At 38.4% G+C, this 17,532-nt stretch overlaps 1 protein-coding gene across 1 annotated transcript in view; it reads right to left on the bottom strand.

The window, feature by feature from the left end:
• MYO16 (myosin XVI) overlaps nucleotides 1–17,532 on the bottom strand; it is a 2,679,924-nt gene that overhangs the window by 1,702,665 nt on the left and 959,727 nt on the right. Inside the window, exon 9 of the mRNA XM_044071347.1 lies at nucleotides 2,385–2,538. Within this exon, the coding sequence (XP_043927282.1) occupies nucleotides 2,385–2,538 (154 nt within the window). The remainder of the gene's footprint in view (nucleotides 1–2,384; nucleotides 2,539–17,532) is intronic.

The raw sequence follows: 17,532 nt of genomic DNA, 5'->3' as shown, positions 1-17,532 counted from the left end.
TCTATGTGGCACACCTCATCACTAAGGGCTTTTCATCCAGAAAAAAGGAGGTCATTGTCCCACTGTACTCACCCCTCATTAGACCCATCATAGAGTACAACACCCCATTTGGTATGTACCTCACAAGACATCTGCAGCAACTGGAAAGGCCAGAATAACACCTCACTAAAAGAATCACAGGCCTAAAGCAGATATACTCAGTCGCATATCGTCTACTCAGAAGTGATCTCTGCTGAACATACAAGGCCATGGCAAACCCAGAGCTGTTGGACATGCTACACTTAAAGAAATCCCAATCCATCAGAGCCACATGCTCCAGGGACCTAAACCTTGCCATCATAATGAACAAAACATGCTGGAGGGATAGGTTCCTGGCCCAGAGACTCTCCGTACTCTGGAATAGACTGCCCATACATGTCAAGCAGAGTGCCTCCTTGGCCCTCTTCAAAAGGAACCTTGATGATTGGATGGGAGATAGGAAATTTACCCCAGGGATTACGTCAGTTGCCCTGCTAGACAGGGATCCAGGGAAGTAAATAATGTGGGAAGAAATAGCCAGGGAATTGTTATGGCTAGGCTTGTATAGGCCCTAGGGCCCATAGCCTAGTATCAACCTATGAACCTATGAACCTATATGCTAAACTAGGACCGACAGCAACATTGTGAACTACTTTTCAAAAACAGTTTGTGTTTCTACCTGAGTAATGTAATACTGTTTCTTAATTCCATGAAAGTAAACTACATTGACTGCTTTTAGTAAGGGTCTTCTTTCTGCACACATACTGTGAGTACATAAGTGCAAGCGTATTACAGGAATATAGTAGCCCCTTCATCTCCCTGCCATTAGGCTTAATTAATTTGCAGCCACATGACAACACAAAGCTGACTCAATAATCCTTATAAACAATTTATCACATTACATATGCTCAGCATTATTATTAGTATGCTTTTCACTGTTTACAGGTACAATAGCATTAATACCAGTATAAAATGTAACTGTGTGACCTTTTTTCTACATTTGTAAGATAGCAAGTCTACAGCTGGCAGCTTGTGTTGTTGTCACATTTTAACATTAGCTTTAGTAAAGATCCAGAGTGATGAGTTTTAAATGGAGATTTACTGCGTAACGTCATCTCTCTATAAGTGCAACAAAACTTTCAGTGGCCTTAGGATAACTGTAAAATACCTACGTTCTTAAAGTAGCAAGCAAAGCCATTTTGAATTATCAGTGGCTACCATTTCTATAATTTTATATTGAGTATACTGACCCTCTGGATCTAGCCATAATTTAAAAGTACAATTTTTAGATCACATAATTGAGAACCTATCAATCTACAAGGTGGAAATATCCAACTATGAATGATTAAGCATCCTTTTCAGAGGTAAAACCAGCTTGAGGCAATACTGTTTTCTTTTTGTTTTTTGTTTTTTTGTCATTATCCTGATATTCAGTCTCTTCCATATCCATGAAGGCTGTTAAATGCTTGCAACTAAGCTGAGGTAAGATAATTATAGCCTGGGTTTTCCAGTACTATCCCTCAGTACCAGTCAAAGTTATGAGGTATACCTTAAGGTCTTCCTTCCAGGATTAGTTGGGCTGGGATTGCCATAATGGTAAAGGTGTTTGCCTCAGAGACACAAGGTGCAGGCTTTGGCTCTTACCTTTGAGGGAACTGGCTAGGCTTAAATGGCCCTCACTGGCATCTTGCCTACTACTTACCTGTGAAATATGAATAGGAAGGTTTCTCTTTGGCAACAACCACCTGCCTTTTAGCTGCGAGAGCAATAATCCCTGTGACTGACGTTTTACACTTTTGTTTAAAATGTTACTAAACATTTGTTTAAAATATTGCTAATTTCTAAATGTAATTTAATAAAACTTTAACATGAACCTGGTAAAATTGCTGAGTCCTGTGACAATACTTATTTCTATGTTTTTTTTTTCCATTACCTTGAAATAGATAAATAAAAAAATAGACATGACAAAGTTTCCCTTTAGCTTTCTAATACATGTTCGTTTTTAGATAAGTAAATTACTGACTATGAGTTCATAATTTTATTGCCTTGTTTATGTAATTTGTTATGGTTATAGCAACATATCATAAATAGAATTACAATGAAGGGTTGTAAAGAGAACAGTAATGTGGCGTCTATACAAAGAAATGAGAAATTTACCAATACATTTAGCATACCTCCTACTTCTTTTACTTTGTTTTTTTCCTTCAAAAAAAATAATAACTGCATTATATTAAATTATGAATGACGATGCATCTAGAGCTAACTTGCACAAAGATTTGTTCTAAAGGCCACAGCGTTCATTTTCTCAGGCACTGCTCTTTCATTTCTTAACTTTGAATCACTACAGACTCAGAGGCGCTACTTACAGTTTGTTGACAGGCACAGGAAGACCATGAACGATCTCTTCATAAGGCTCCTCACTGGACAGAGAGGTAGAAGAGGATGGCATTTTCAGTCTTTCCTCCCGTGCAGATTCGGCCTTGAGAAGCATTTCTTCAGTATACTCTGAAGCTGCAATATCTAGATAGAGATCCACAGAACCAGTTAGAAAGATGCTAAATCATCCTTCAGCCTTGTGATAGCAATAACAATCAATTCTTAATATATGCATTATACTAGAATTCAAATACAATATTACACTGATGAGAGACCGAACAGTGACTTGGAATTTTGGTCTTCAGCAGGTAACAATGTTGTCTGGTGTTTCCAGCTATAAGTGCAGTGCTGAAATCAATCTGAACCCTCCAAGTAGCAATTAATATTGAATTTACACTTACCTAAGGCAAGAGACGTACTTCACTGATATACGAGCTATGAGTACATGTGACCATTGCACTGAAAGGTACAGATAGATAGAGAAAGTGTTTGCAAACTCTTATAAACTGTTTCACCTCATTTACTTCTCCTGTGGTAAACCTATGGTTAAATTAGTTATTGATTTGCACAACATGAGGTGATGAAAGGACTGCCGCCTACATTAATGCCTACCATGGTTTATCACTGTTTTTTGGATGATGAGTGTAACTGTTAGCTGTTTTCGAACAGGTTGCTTTATAATTCTGCACAGGTACCCTCTGTGGTAAACATTCCTAGTAGATGCTGTGCCCTTGTAAAGCATCTGTGCTGCCACCAGTTAATTTCCATAACAATTATATCTGTGTAAGCAAAGCACCACGCATTCCCAGTGATATGTGAAACATGCTTTATGACAATGTTAATCATTTTAAATCTCAAAAGGAAAAAAATGGAAAAATAGAAAGGAACACTTGTATTTTATACACCGAAAACCAGCAATATGCCCATTTTGTGGCTAAATACCAAAATATTTAAATCTGACTTGAATAAATCTTCAAGTGAAACAAGAAACATTGTTCATTTAGAAAAGGAAATAATGATTAAAGGAGCTGCATTTTTGTGTGTGAGGGGAGGGGGCAAAGCTTAGCAGGCATAATTTGCACTTTCTAGTTTCAGTAAGAATCTAAACCTTTATTTTAGACTTTCATATACATGCAGGCATTTACTTGAAGAAAAATACAATGGAGTAATATTGTAATCATGTACTCTAAAAAAAATTGTTGCAAACATAAATCTGGTTTTAGATATGCTGTATTATTTAAATTATTTTAACTACAAGTACTAATTCTCTTGACAGTGACCTGTATAAAGCACTATCCTTTGATAGTGATTCATATACATTTTTACTGTAAATTAATGCTTCTTCTTGCAGAAATCTGAGAAAAAATAATACAGTCTGGTGAAAAATAAGAAACTCTCTTTGCTCAAGAATATCATAGTGGTATCATTATGAAATTGCACTTTTTTCTTTTATTTCTGGCAGCAAATCAATTTAAATAATACAGATTACATTTAAAGTTGGAATAAAAGAGAACATGAGGAGACGTTGCCATTGTACTCTGGCTGATATTAATTCCACAGTAGATGCAACCTTTAAAAGCACATAGTTTGGGTTTGACTATGAATGCTTAAGTCCCAGGCACTCAAAGGTCACTGTCTCAAAGCCAGGGACTTGAGCATCTTGGAGCTTGTGCAGGCTGCCAGTCAAGCCACTGCTGCACCTTACCAGAGCAGATTCTTTGTGTTTGAACAGCCACCAGGGGGCAGTATAGATTAGAGGAACAATCATGAAGGGGATTTAGGTTTAGAATGCAGTAGGGGAGATTTTAGGGTTAGGGAGCCGAGGGGAGTCATTTTTAAGGAGTTGGAAGGGAATTTTTTTTGGTTAGGGAACCATCAGGAAAGTTAGGTTTAGGGAGGGGGGTTGGGAGTTTTAGAGTAAGGGTGCAAGGACTCAGGTAAGGAACTGGGTGGAAGATTTCAGGTTAAAGTTAGGGATCTGGTAAGGCTGCACACTTTTATGTGGTTGGGTATCAGGATGGCTAAGTAGGTACAGGAAATCGGACAAGGGGAGCTAGAGCACTTGCCTTTTTGAGCAAGTGGCAGTGAGAAAATATGTCGTGAGCTACTAACACTCAAGCTCCACTAAACGTTTAGCTTGGTGATGCAGATACTTTACCTCATTAACTTTTTTGTTTATTGAAATATAAACTTGTATTATTTACTAACGTATAGAAATGCCAAACTATTTCCTAATGTGGTACAGTTTTCCATTCTCATGGCATGCTGCATATTAGCCAATTTATTGGTAATCAACAAACCGAGTCATAAGCTAATGTTTTTACAATTATTTTTAAAACTACACTGTTACCAGTTTATTGTGCACCTTAACAACAATAAAAGATGAGGTAATCAAGCAATGAACCAATGTTGTATTCTGAATACATTTAGTGTAATTGATAGAAACAGCTGTGTTCTTATTATTTCATTTTTTTTATTAAATGTGCATGCTTATTAGACAGAATATTTATTTTCCTATATGTGACTCAGGAACACTTTCTGATTCATCAGCATGCTCACACTCAGTTTATCACAGAAAATCAGCTGCTCTCTATTTACACATGTTCCTGACAAGGACATCAAATGATTCATACATTATCTTGCTTGCCACTCGACTGCTTTAACAGTGCATTTTCACAGTCTGTTTTGCAGGTGGTAAGATGATATTGTGGCTTAAGGGCTAAGGCTTGCTAGGCTTTGTGGTGAGCCAGCTAAAAATCAGTGGTTGGAAATGACTTCACCAGACAAGGTTTCTAATGTGGATTTTAGGATCCCTTTTCTGGGCAAGGTTCTGTGGGGGTAGCCAGGATTGTACTCCATAATGAAATGAGGACCTTAGCAATCCTGGAGGATGGTGAAGTACTGTACTGTTCCTTCTTGTCAACAAGAGCACACTCCTCTCATCTGTCCAAATTTTCACAGAATGTGCACATTTTTGCCACATATTTTTGGCCTCTTCCTCATAAAGTTTGTGTTGCCTTTTTTTTTTTTTTTTGAAAATCAGTTAGTACTGAATTTACTAAATACTAACTGGCATTTGAGTTTCAGCTTTTATATTCTTCATAAAATGCATGGCAACACAATACATTTTATTCTAGCAACTTTCTAATTTTATAAGAGCAATATTTAAAATTTGTCCCTATTTTGGGGCCTTTGTCCCACTATTATTTTTGGCTTTATCTGGATTTCTTGTGATAAGAGGTTAAGAAGTTTGAACAAGAGTCATGTGAAGTAGTTTGGGTACCTTGTGAAAATGCTCCCTGAGTACCATTAACAAAGAGACATTCATACATGATCCACTGGGAGGGGGCCTCACGGCAGAACTAGGGAGTGTTGGAGGGATCTTATGTCTCTGTGTACCTGGGAATGTTTAAGAATCTCAAAGAAATTGTTTGCAACTCAGGAAAAAAAATCCATTAAAATCTGTAAACATTTGCATTATTAGGCATATGAGCTGACCTCTATTGAGATTTGTCCAGCAGACAAGGCTGGTTCCACAGTGGTTATGTACAGGGAATTTTACTTTGATTGTATGTCTTTGCTGTTACCGGTTGTCTCTACTTATAAAGTTTTCACAAAACATGAGGTTAATGCAGTAATTAAGAGAGTCTATGATAGTCTATATGATTTCCACATGAGTGGGCACGTTCAGCAATTTAGCAATTATTTGAATTTTTTGTTACAGAGCATCCTCTGATATCAGCTATGTATGGTTTCTCTAAGATCCATAAAAAACATTTGAAACCTCTAATGAGGCCCATTGTGTCTGGCTGAGGTTGGATAACAGAACCACTTTGCATTTACGTAGAGAGAGAATGCCGCATCTAATACAGGACAATGTTAATACAGTATTAAAAGATACCAGACATTTTGTTTCAAACCTGCATCTCTGGTCTAGCGACTAATATCAAAGTGACTTTTTGTTAGTCGCAATGTATGTGAACTCTCGTTTTACTGTAATTACAAATTATGTAGATGTAGAATATATTAGACTTTTTTGTCGCATAGGTCTGACAATATGATTTAATTTGCTTTTTGTTGGATCTTATTTTACAGAATAATGCTTTTATTTTTAATGACATGCATTATTTACAGAAAATCGGCATAGCAATGGACACAGTTTGTGTCAACTGCTACACCAATATGGTTTTAGACTTTTGGTAATCCGCCATGGTACAGAATGGGAATTCGTTCACTAAACATATAAAATATCATGGTTGCTTTGTGGACGTCATTTTTATAATTTGGATTGGGTCAGACACAATGTTACAAAAATTTGTTAGATATTTACATGATGCTACAATTTTCTTGAAGTTTAATGTTAAACATTCAAAAAATTCTAATGAATTCTTAAATGTTTTGGCTAGTAACAACCATGATAGATCAAGTTCCATTACATTATTTTAGAAAATGTGTAAGAAGAATAACATCTTACATTGTACAAGTATGCACCCCCTCCATGTACATGGAAAAGCCCTAAAAGGGGAGTTCCTTAGAGCTGCCAGGCTTATTGATAAAGACACTACCAAGACTGAAACATTTAATGAAATGAGTAAAGATTCTTTAGAGAGTACACTGTGATTGAAGTTTAAAAAGTGATTGAACATGTTCTTAGCTATAGAAATGATTCTACTAAGCCGTTCCTTTCAGAACCACTGAATAAAGAAGGATGTACAGAAAGGATGCTGAGAAGTAATAGCAATCTCAGGATGTGTTTAACATATTCCAATGATATTAGTCTTGTTTGTAATATTATTATAAAAAATTTGTCAATATTAATGGTTGATGATAAGCTTAGAGAATTACTAGGTGAACAAACTAGATTTTGTTTTAAGAATAGTCCATCTCTTAAACGGAGGCTTTGTCATAATTCTGTGAAATCTAAATTTCATCCTGTGAGTGACAGATTAGGTACTTTTGCATGCAGAACTTGTAATACATGCTGGCAAATTTTATCTACTTCTAGATTTTCTCATCCTATTAGTATCATGTGTACAACTGTAATTTCTATGCTAACTGCAAGAGTAGTGAGTAATTGTAATTGTACTAATAGAGTAGTTTATTAAAATGTATGTAAAAAAAATGCCAGTGTTTTTACATATGCTAAACTACTCAGATTCTGAGTGAACAGATCTTTAAACATTTATATCACATTAGAAGAGAGGAGACATCTAATGCTTTAGCGAAGCACATACATATGGCAGGCAAAGACCATTCATTTGGGGTTTTTTTTGGTTTTACAATTATTCCATGTCAACTTGAGGGGTGGGGATGTGTTCAGTCATACTAAATGTTTAGAGATGAAATGGATTTTGGAACTGCAAGTTGATAATGGTATGGGTTTGAATTAAGTTGTGCCTTTAAAACCTATATTGAAATCACATGCTATAAATTAATGAGTAATGATTTAAAAGTTTTTATTTCTTTGCTGAGAATGGTCTGATGAAGTGTCGAATGGTGTGGAAAGTGTTTACCTATTTTATTAATAAAAGTCTATGTAATGCCAACTTGAGCTTATCAGTTGTGTTAACTGGTCTGTACATTATGTTTTTTTTGGGGGGGTGGCTGTTTTAGACCATTCTTTATCCATCAAGGTTATTTTTATGTTTTCATTATTACATATATATTGGGGATAAATGTAATTATCAACATCACGTTCATCATCATCACCGTCATTATGATCACCACCACCATCATTATCATCAGGTTACTTTCTCTTTTTTTCTATTTCTCTGTGAGTGTTTTTCTTATTTTTCAGATTTATTGACCAATTTGTATTTGTTTAAGATAAATGAAATGCTGAGCTAGTAAATGTGCATGTATCTTGTTCACTACTGTGTGATAGTATCACTTTCATCTTATTCATGTATATACTGCTGTATGTGTTTTGTTGCCATTTGGCCTGGGTAACAACTGAAAATGATTAAGTCAGTGTAATGTTGGTGGCTTTTGAGATTGCCCGTCCCTACTGAAAATTTGATCTAGGACACTCCTCCCAGTCCCATCACATTAGCTCATTCTACCTAATACAGAGATCATTTGGGATGGTCAAACCGCTTAGTCCCTTAACCTTGACTTATCTTCTATTCCTCCTCTCTCCCTTTACATTTATATAAAGAAAAAGAAAAAAAAAAACACTTTATTCAGCTGCATATATTTTTTCTATATTTGTATTTCTTCCTCCTACTCTATTACTTCATCCTGCTTTTTGCTGCTACTTGCTGCTTGTTCTCTAAAGTATTTAACTGCATCTTTCCTGTTGCATTTATTACTGCTCATTTGTAGCCTGTCTAAATTGTAAGTGTTATTCTAAGCCACTTAGTTTTGTTTTAAGCACTTGGGCTTTAGGCCCACCCCTTAGCTCTCCCTGGCCCTTCTCCCTCAGATTCTGACAAATATGGATGGACAATTTCCTACAGTTTCTCTGGCCAGTCTGGTTAATATGGGCATCCTGAGACAGTGTAGCAACTGCCTCATGTACATGGACAACCATCTAATACTACCTAGGAACACAATTTGTGAGAGATATAATTACTTTAGGAAACTAGAGTCCATGCTCTCTCCCTCTCAAGCCAGTATATCTGGCACCAAAAAGGTTGTCAACACAATCACTACACCTCAAACACCACCTACACCTAAACAACATGCGCCCACATATGCGGAGGTCCTCAACATAAACATACCCAAACAAAGGAGATCTCTGAGTCAAAAACACGCACGATCTCCACAGCCCTCCACACCACATACCATGCATAGTCCACACACCTGTGTCTCACAGCCAGTAAGGCTTCACCATAAACCCAACATATTAGTCATAGGAGACTCCATTGTGAGACACACAGATGTGCCTCTCACCAGGCAGGATAAGGAGAAAGTCACGTTGTTTGTCAGGGGCCAGAGTCCGCCACATCATACACACACTCAAGTCTCTCAACAACAGGTACTATTATGACTCTGTCATTAGTCCATGTTGGTGTGAATGACTTGAGACATACCTCCCTGGACTGTATGAAGAGCGACATGATTGAGCTCACTGATTATGTGTCCCAAGCAGGCATGTCCCTAACATTAAGCAGCATTTTGCTATCACCCAGAATGATGCCTCAATACAAACAGAAAATTATTGACTTTAACAATTGGCTTAGTTTCTGGTGTCATTCCAGGGGGATCCAGTACCTGACAGCCTGGGAAGATATGATTGATGGACCAAGATGCTTTGCCAGAGATGGCTTGCATCTGTCTCACCTGGGCTTCAGGCTTCTGGCAAAGGTTCTTGTGTCTCCATAGTGCCTTTTATTGGAAAAGTGATGAGGTTAAAACTACCAACATAAAAATTTCAACAAAACACAAATTAAAGGCCATGCTGCTAAACGCTAGGAGTCTAAACATGAAACTGCACTCATTGCAAGCATTCTTAACCATGGAAAATGCTGACATTTGTGCAGTCACAAAAAACTTGTTCAAAGCTGCAGTGAGCACCCCGCCCTATCTGGCTACTCATCCTATCATACATTTGGACCCCAAACTATGGGCAGTAAAGCCAAAGGGGGGTGGAGTTTCAGTATATATTAAAGACATACACAACTCAAAGCTGGTCAAACAGTATGATGCACAGGAGACACTCCAGGTGCAGTTAACCATTGACAAGACCCCTATTCAAATCATAGCTAGCTACTGGCCCCCAAACCTGACTCAAGATGCCTATTTTGCCTATCTGGACCTGCTCAAATCTATCAAGATTCAACCCTTTACCCTGATGCTGGGTGACGTTAACTACTCAAATACAGACTGGAAGAACTACTCATGCCAGAACACAAATGTCCAGAGATTCCTCGATTTTGTCAATGCAAATACCTTGGAACAGCTAGTTGATACCCCCACAAGAGGTAAAAGTATCTTGGACTTGGTATTAACCAACATGAGTAACCACTGCAGCATCTCTACAGTATCATCCTCCCTGGTAAGATCTGACCATAAAGTGGTCACTTTTGAAGTTACCATCTCCCCCAACCCCCCTCTAGTGAGGGTCAAACAAAAAAACTTCTCCAAAGCTGATTACAACCTCCTGAGGGATGGTATAAACAGCTTCACAGCCCCCTCCCCCTCTCTAGGAACTGGCACCAATATCCAAAACTACACCAAAGCACTATACATGCATTAATATAGATGCATGAAATCAGGAATACCTAACATGACTAAATCATCCTCCACAAGGAAGAGTAAACCTGTCTGGTGGACATAAATAAATAAACTCTATAACAAAAGAAAAAAATTGCTGTCCAAGACCAAGAAGGAGCAGGTGCCCAATAGGAAGCAATGTGTCCTTCGTCTGAAAAAGCAAATAGCAGCCCTATTGAAATCCTCCAAACCAAACTTCGAATCCAAATTGGCCACATCTACTAGAGACAATCATAAGGCATTCTTCAAATATGTCCGTAATCTCTAGGAAGCACCCAGATCTATTCAGAACTGGTTGTCAAGGACACTACATATATACATGTTGTACACATAGGAAACTTGCTAGCTGACAGATTTAGTGAAAACCTCAACCCTCTGCCCCCCCATAAGTAAATCAGGACATCCCCAGTATCTGCCCCCTTCCTCTTATATCTAGGGAACAGGTCATCACTGCTCTCTCAAAGGCAAAAAATACAGCCTCCATGAGACCTGATAACATACCAGGCTGCATTCTACATGAACTCAGGCAGGAACTTGCAGCAGCATTAGGCACCATATTCAATCAAAGCTTGAGTACTGGTTTTGTCCACGCTGAGTGGAGAACAGCCACTGTCCACTGATCTGGGAAATTACAGACCCATCAGCCTAACTAGCCTGATCTGCAAGGCCTTGGAATGGATTATCATGGACCTCATTAACAAGGACATTGGCAACCTCCAAACACTCAATCCCACACAGTTTGGCTTTGCCAAGGGGAGATCATGCCTGTTAAATTTGGTCAACATCTTTGACACAGTCACTAAAGCCATGGATGAGGGGAAGATGGAGCATACCACCCACCTTAACCTGGCCAAAGCCTTCAACACTATTCTCTACTCGGGCATAATACATAAACTCTCTCTAATAGGCATCAATCTATATGTTATCAGATGGGTAGCAAACTGTCTCACTGATAGAACCCACCTAGTCAAACTAGGGGAAGCCACCTCAAGCAGTGGACCCATATCAAGTGGCATACCCTAGGGTTCGGTCTTTGGGCCTCTTTTATTTGGGATATACTTTTTTGAGGTGCAGGCCAAAACCAGTGGGCTATGGCTGACCAGGTTTGCAGATGACTGCAAGCTGGGTGCTGTCATCAATTAGTGATGTGGACATTCCCCAAGAAGGTCTCATTCAGACAAATTACTGGTGCCAGAAACAGAGCCTCAAACTGAATACCAAAAATGCATCATCATCTCCTTTGGGGAGAGTGACGTCCCCACAAATTATCACATTAATAACAATGACCTGAGCGTGCAATCAGTCGTGAGGGACTTGGGCACCCAGGTTGATAGCAACCTGACTTTTGACCACCACGTTGCTTCAGTTGTACGGAAAGCCTTCTACATAGCCCATATCATAAGTAAGGGTATCTCATCCAGAGACAAGGAGGTCATAACATCCCTGTATTCTTCCCTTATAAGGCCCATTATTTAGTACAACGCCCCTTTTGGCATATACCTTGCAAAGCACATGCAGCAACTGGAGAGACTACAGAGGTTCCTCACCAGGAGAATCTAGGGCCTCAAACACCATACACAGATAGGCTAAAAGCTCTATCCCTGTACTCATCTTCATACAGACTCCTCAGAGGTGACCTCTGTCTGGCATACAAGGTGATCACAGATCCCTGTTTGATGGGACTGCTGCGTATCCGCAAGTTAAGCTCCACTCAAGTAACCCACATGCGGGGCCTCAACCTGGTCTATGACATCAACAGGACTTGTTGGCAGGACAGATTTGTGTCTCAGAGACTCCCCAGTCTGTGGAATAGACTCCCTCTACACATTAAGCAGAGTACCTCTTTACCCCTTTTTGAGTGCAACCTGGATAACTGGATGGGAAACAGAAAATACACCCTTGGGATTCCACCTGTGTCCCTGCTGGAAAGGGGCATTGGGTGCTAATTTGTTTATACATGGGCTAAACTCTTTGCTAGGCTTATAAGGGCCTCAGGGCCAATAGCCTAGTAACCTCCTATGATCCTATGTGTATGATCAGTTCACTTACCTAGTTAATAAGGGAAATACATAAATAAAAATAAGCTGCAGACTGCTGCTGAGGGCAGGAAAATCTGACTTACCCTGCTTAGTCTGCAGCCCTCATGATACTCACTGAAACTATGAAATGAATGCACGGATGATTCACACATTAGGGATGTGCTAGAAGCTCTTGTCAGGGTACCCTGTTGACTACAGTATTTAATTCTTCTTGTGTGAATGAGTTACTTAATGGCTGCTCTGCATACTGGTGCTATGACATCACTGCATTCACTGGCATTTAAGGAGTATGGAGAGAAGCAAAACCGTGACTATGATTTAAAATACACTGATGCACTGGTGTTATTACTTGTAGGCCACAGAAAAGGAAGGAGAGCAGACCCAGCAAGGAGCTGCGGTGAGCAGCTGCTGTCAGCTTCCTCATCCTGAGAAGAAGGGAGGGAGGGGCACACAACAGCCCGGGCAACTCTGACTCCTGCAACAGTTTAGAGGCATTGCATACAGCAGCTGTTGACCATGAATGCAAAGCTACAGAGAGGCTGGGAGAATTGTTTCTGTGTGGGAAAATGCAGGAGCCTCTCTCAAGTAACAGCATTCATTTTCAGTTGTGATAAGATGAAAACAAGATAACAAAGATACCCATAGTAGGCAAGTTAGCCCAATCTCACACCTCTGCCTTTTACTTTGGAGGAAAAGGACTTGACTGATAAGGCTCTGAGTCCATTTAGGTAATGAATGCATGAGCACCGACACCTCACTAGGAGAAATGAGTGGGCTTATTGAGAGTTGGGAATGTTGTGCAGGAAAAAAAATGAAAAACAGAAAAAAAAAAAGAAAAGAAATACAAGGTGTGCATGGACGCTGGAAACATAGAGCGAGGGGGAATGAGTGCCCTCCCACTTTTACAGCTGCTGCAGGTTGACAATTATTCTTCTGGACTGTCCAGTATTAAGAGGCTGTCTTGTATTGTTCAGAAAAAAATTTAATCAGTCATGTTGCACACATTTTCTTTTAACTTAAAAAAATTAAGTTTTTATTAAAGGCATTCTTCTTTAAGAATGTCCTTTGTGTCTGATCGCACAGACGCAACCGGTGCTTGTAATGTGAACTTGTGTGTTTGTCCTCAGCGCACGTAATTTGAATTTGAAGACGTTTACTTTGGACTATGCAGCGGATGGGATGAATAAGAGGTATATTTTATTCAGCGCAGCATCTTTCCTCATTTCGTTTGCACCTTTCCAATACTCCATTTTTCTGCACCTGGGGAAACCATTAGCAACATGAAACATCAGAATGAACGAGGAGTAGGATGTCATGTCTTGGGGACAGGACTGATGGTGAAGGTAGTATATTTGGAAGTATTTGGGGTGTCCAGGAGCCAGGAAGGAGGGGTATTTTGTCCATTCCATTACTTTTATTTTGGCTTGTTGCTGCTGCTGTTAGTGATTTTCTCAGGGTTGGGTTGCGGCCTGTAGAATGTCAGTTGAGTCAGGAAATCCAGAAAAAGGAAATGATTTAAAAGAGCTGCGTGGGCGTGTTTTATTTCTGAGTTTACAGTGATTCCTACTTTTGGTGTGTAACAGTACCAGGACTGTAAATGACAAAATCAAAAGACAGTTGTATATGTACTTTTAAAGGATCAGATGTGTATGAGAGGTAGTCAGCATTATCATAGCTGGCTCACTTTAGGTATACGTGCATACACACCCAAAGATATATGTACAAATATATAGTTATAGATGTATATAATGTGCTGCCTCAGGAGTCCTTTTGTCATTAATTATTGTGGGAGGTACAATTTGTATTTTGGGTAATAACGTAGGGTCATGGTTAGGTGTCTTACTTTCTGATGTAGTCATCTTTGTGCAATTGGGAGTCTAGCTGCACTTTGACATGTACAACAGTTTGGCCAGGGTTTGAGTTTCTTGCTTGCCCCATTAATGAAGACAGGCTTGATATTCTTACGGACATTTAACATTATCTATCTGTAAAGGAAAACTAATAATTGCTTCCAAAGACCTTTGATAATTGAGAACGAGGCTTAGCATTTCTTATATATTGAAGTAAAGTTTTGGTTTGAGTCTGAAGATTATAAAAGCTGTATTTTTCATCTTTATGTGCTCTTTCAAATGAGATAGAGCTAGCATGCCACCCCTTTTGAATGGTAGTTTCTTCATGTTAATTATTTTGAAGTGTAGTAAGCTTTTAAATACGAATATTTTTATATGTGTAAGATGAACAGAATGTACAGTTGTGTCTTGCTCCTAAGAAATGTGGGTATAGTTGGGTCTGACACCTTCCTGTTGTGACGACCTTGTCAGTAGGTCTGATGCAGAGGGAATGCTGCTATTTCAGTGTTAACTATGGGGTACAGCTGTGTTTTACTCGGGAGGTTTATGACCGCTAATTAAACTTATCATGGCGCTCTTTGTCTGTGGCTCTTTCTGATCTTGCCCATGTCCAGCCTTAACTGCATGGTTGCTGTTGGAGTTGACCTGCATTATGATTTCACCCTTCCATTTGCTTTTAACTTCAGGTGGCTTTTTATGGATAAGTAATTGTGACCTGCAGAGTGGGTGTGAGTCTCTTTTTTGAGTGGAGCTTTTTTCCATAAAAGTTTTAAATAAAACTGATGTAGAGTGTCTTAAAATTTAGATATGTTAAGAAACTAAAATAACATCACATATTCAAATACTTAGAATACAGGGTAATTATAATAGAGAGTAGTGAGTGCACTTTCTCACTTGATTTGTTTGTATTAGTACCATATTGTTGCTAAAGTAAATAATTACTGATAATGACACAGGTATGAGTGGCCTTTTATAGTTGAAATGTTCTGAATTGGGCAGTGTTGTCATTATTGGTTCATATGTTTTCTTTCATTGCTTACTGGAAAAATGTTCAAAACTATAAAATTAAAACATGCTTTAACAACTGGTACTGTATTATACAAGGGGAATCAATTTAATTATTATGTATTATACATTTAGAAAGGCAACTCAAAAAACTTTTGCATGGGCCTATGATTTGAAAACAGCCCAAAGGTAAACTTAATCTACCACTGGCCAGATAGATTTTCTTTATTTGTGGGATTCAATCTTGTTTCAGTGAATGTGAGTTTCAAATGGAGTGAAGTTTTAATGCTAAGTCTGTTTTCATTGTGAGACTGTATTGCTTTGTTTAGCAAATGTCTATCAGTGTTTGTGCTATAAAATTTTAAATACAACTTTTTAAATTAAATACAAATATCTGTAATCATTGTAGAAGTAAAGCAAAAAATAGCATGCACAGTGCACACTGAGAGCTTTGAACGGTGTTTATGGCTACTGGGGAGAAATGGAGAAATAGCCAAGTAATGGGACACTGGAATGGCTGTGTGCGGTGGGGTGGGGTACCAAAATTACACGCATTTTGTTTTCACATACATGTCCAGAATTTTTTACATGAAAAGTTGGCAACCCTATTCACTCTGCGATGCAAGTGCCTTCTCCTTTAAGGAGGACCTTGTGTGCATTACATGCATGCACGCCAACGCGGATGTAAATACATTCCACATGTGTGTGCAGAATTTAAGCTAGCAGTTCCATCAAGAAAGAAGGTAAATGGGTGTGTGTGTGTGTGTGTGTGTGTGTGTGTGTGTGTGTATGTGTGTGTTGCATTTTTTAAATCACTAAGTGCCCCTCTCGCCCTCCGCCCTCCCAGCCTTCAACAGCTAACGGCACGTCTGAAGGTGTGAAATTTTTTTAGTAATACTAGATTCTTAACTTATTTTTATTTATTTATTTATTTGCTTTATTTGTTTACCAGGGTAGTACAATGATCACAACAGGCCATCTGCAGGCACAGCCTGGATGAAGAAATTCACAAAAATTAACAAAACTAATTGATAAATATGTAGTAATCAGAGAAGGTACAGAGTCCATTAGATAATTAAAACAATGAGCAAATATTAACAGATGAGAAAAAAAAACAAACGCGGATTAATTTTAGTAGTAAATACGGGAGGTAAGCACCAGGTGAGACCAGAGGGTGGCAGTAGAAGTGATGCAGCTGAGGGGGTGTTAGGTGATTGTGTGTGTGTATATTATATATATGTATATATTAATTAATATATATATCCATGCATCCACAACCCCTTTTCTCTATATTTGCACATAGGGTTGAGGGGGTCACTTTAACAGTGACAGTTATCTAGAGCCAAGGTTTACACTGCCTATATATACATGTATATATCTACACACACACACACACACACACACACACACATATATATATATATATATATATAAACACACACACACATATATATATATATATATATATATATATAAACACACACACATATATATATATATATATATATATATATATATATATATATATCTTTATAGCTCGAGATCTATCTATCTATATTTCAACAATATGTGTTTGCGTGTGTCTGTGTGTACACATGTGCATGCATGCATGTGTGTGTGTGTGTGTGTGTGTGTGTGTGTGTGTGTGTGTGTGTGTGTGTGTGTGTGTGTGTGTGTGCTTGCATGATGTATCAATACAAATATGTGTGACTGTAATTATTTGTACAAAAATTCCATTCCATTCCAATCACTGAAGTTACAATAGGAGAGATAGAGAGAGAGATTATATGCTGCCTTGTTGTGCTGCAAATGGACCTTTCTTAGTGTAATATTTTAACTCAGAATAGCTTTTGGCAATACAACCTGCCAGAAGTATTCTGCAAGAAGGAGACAAGGGAAATAAATAACTGAGGCATATTGTAAGAAAGCAGACAAATAGAGCACCAAACTGACAGCTCTTACTCTTTAGCATACAAGTTACTGGTTTGACTGCATACAGCTGGCTGTCATTCACATTATATCAGCAG

The sequence above is a fragment of the Protopterus annectens genome, chromosome 5.part0 (genome assembly GCF_019279795.1).
Source record: "Protopterus annectens isolate FY-2018-M chromosome 5.part0, PAN1.0, whole genome shotgun sequence".
In the NCBI taxonomy this organism is placed as follows: Eukaryota; Metazoa; Chordata; order Ceratodontiformes; family Protopteridae; genus Protopterus; species Protopterus annectens.
Note: the sequence above shows the minus strand (reverse complement) of the source record. Positions and strands in the feature narration are given on the sequence as shown.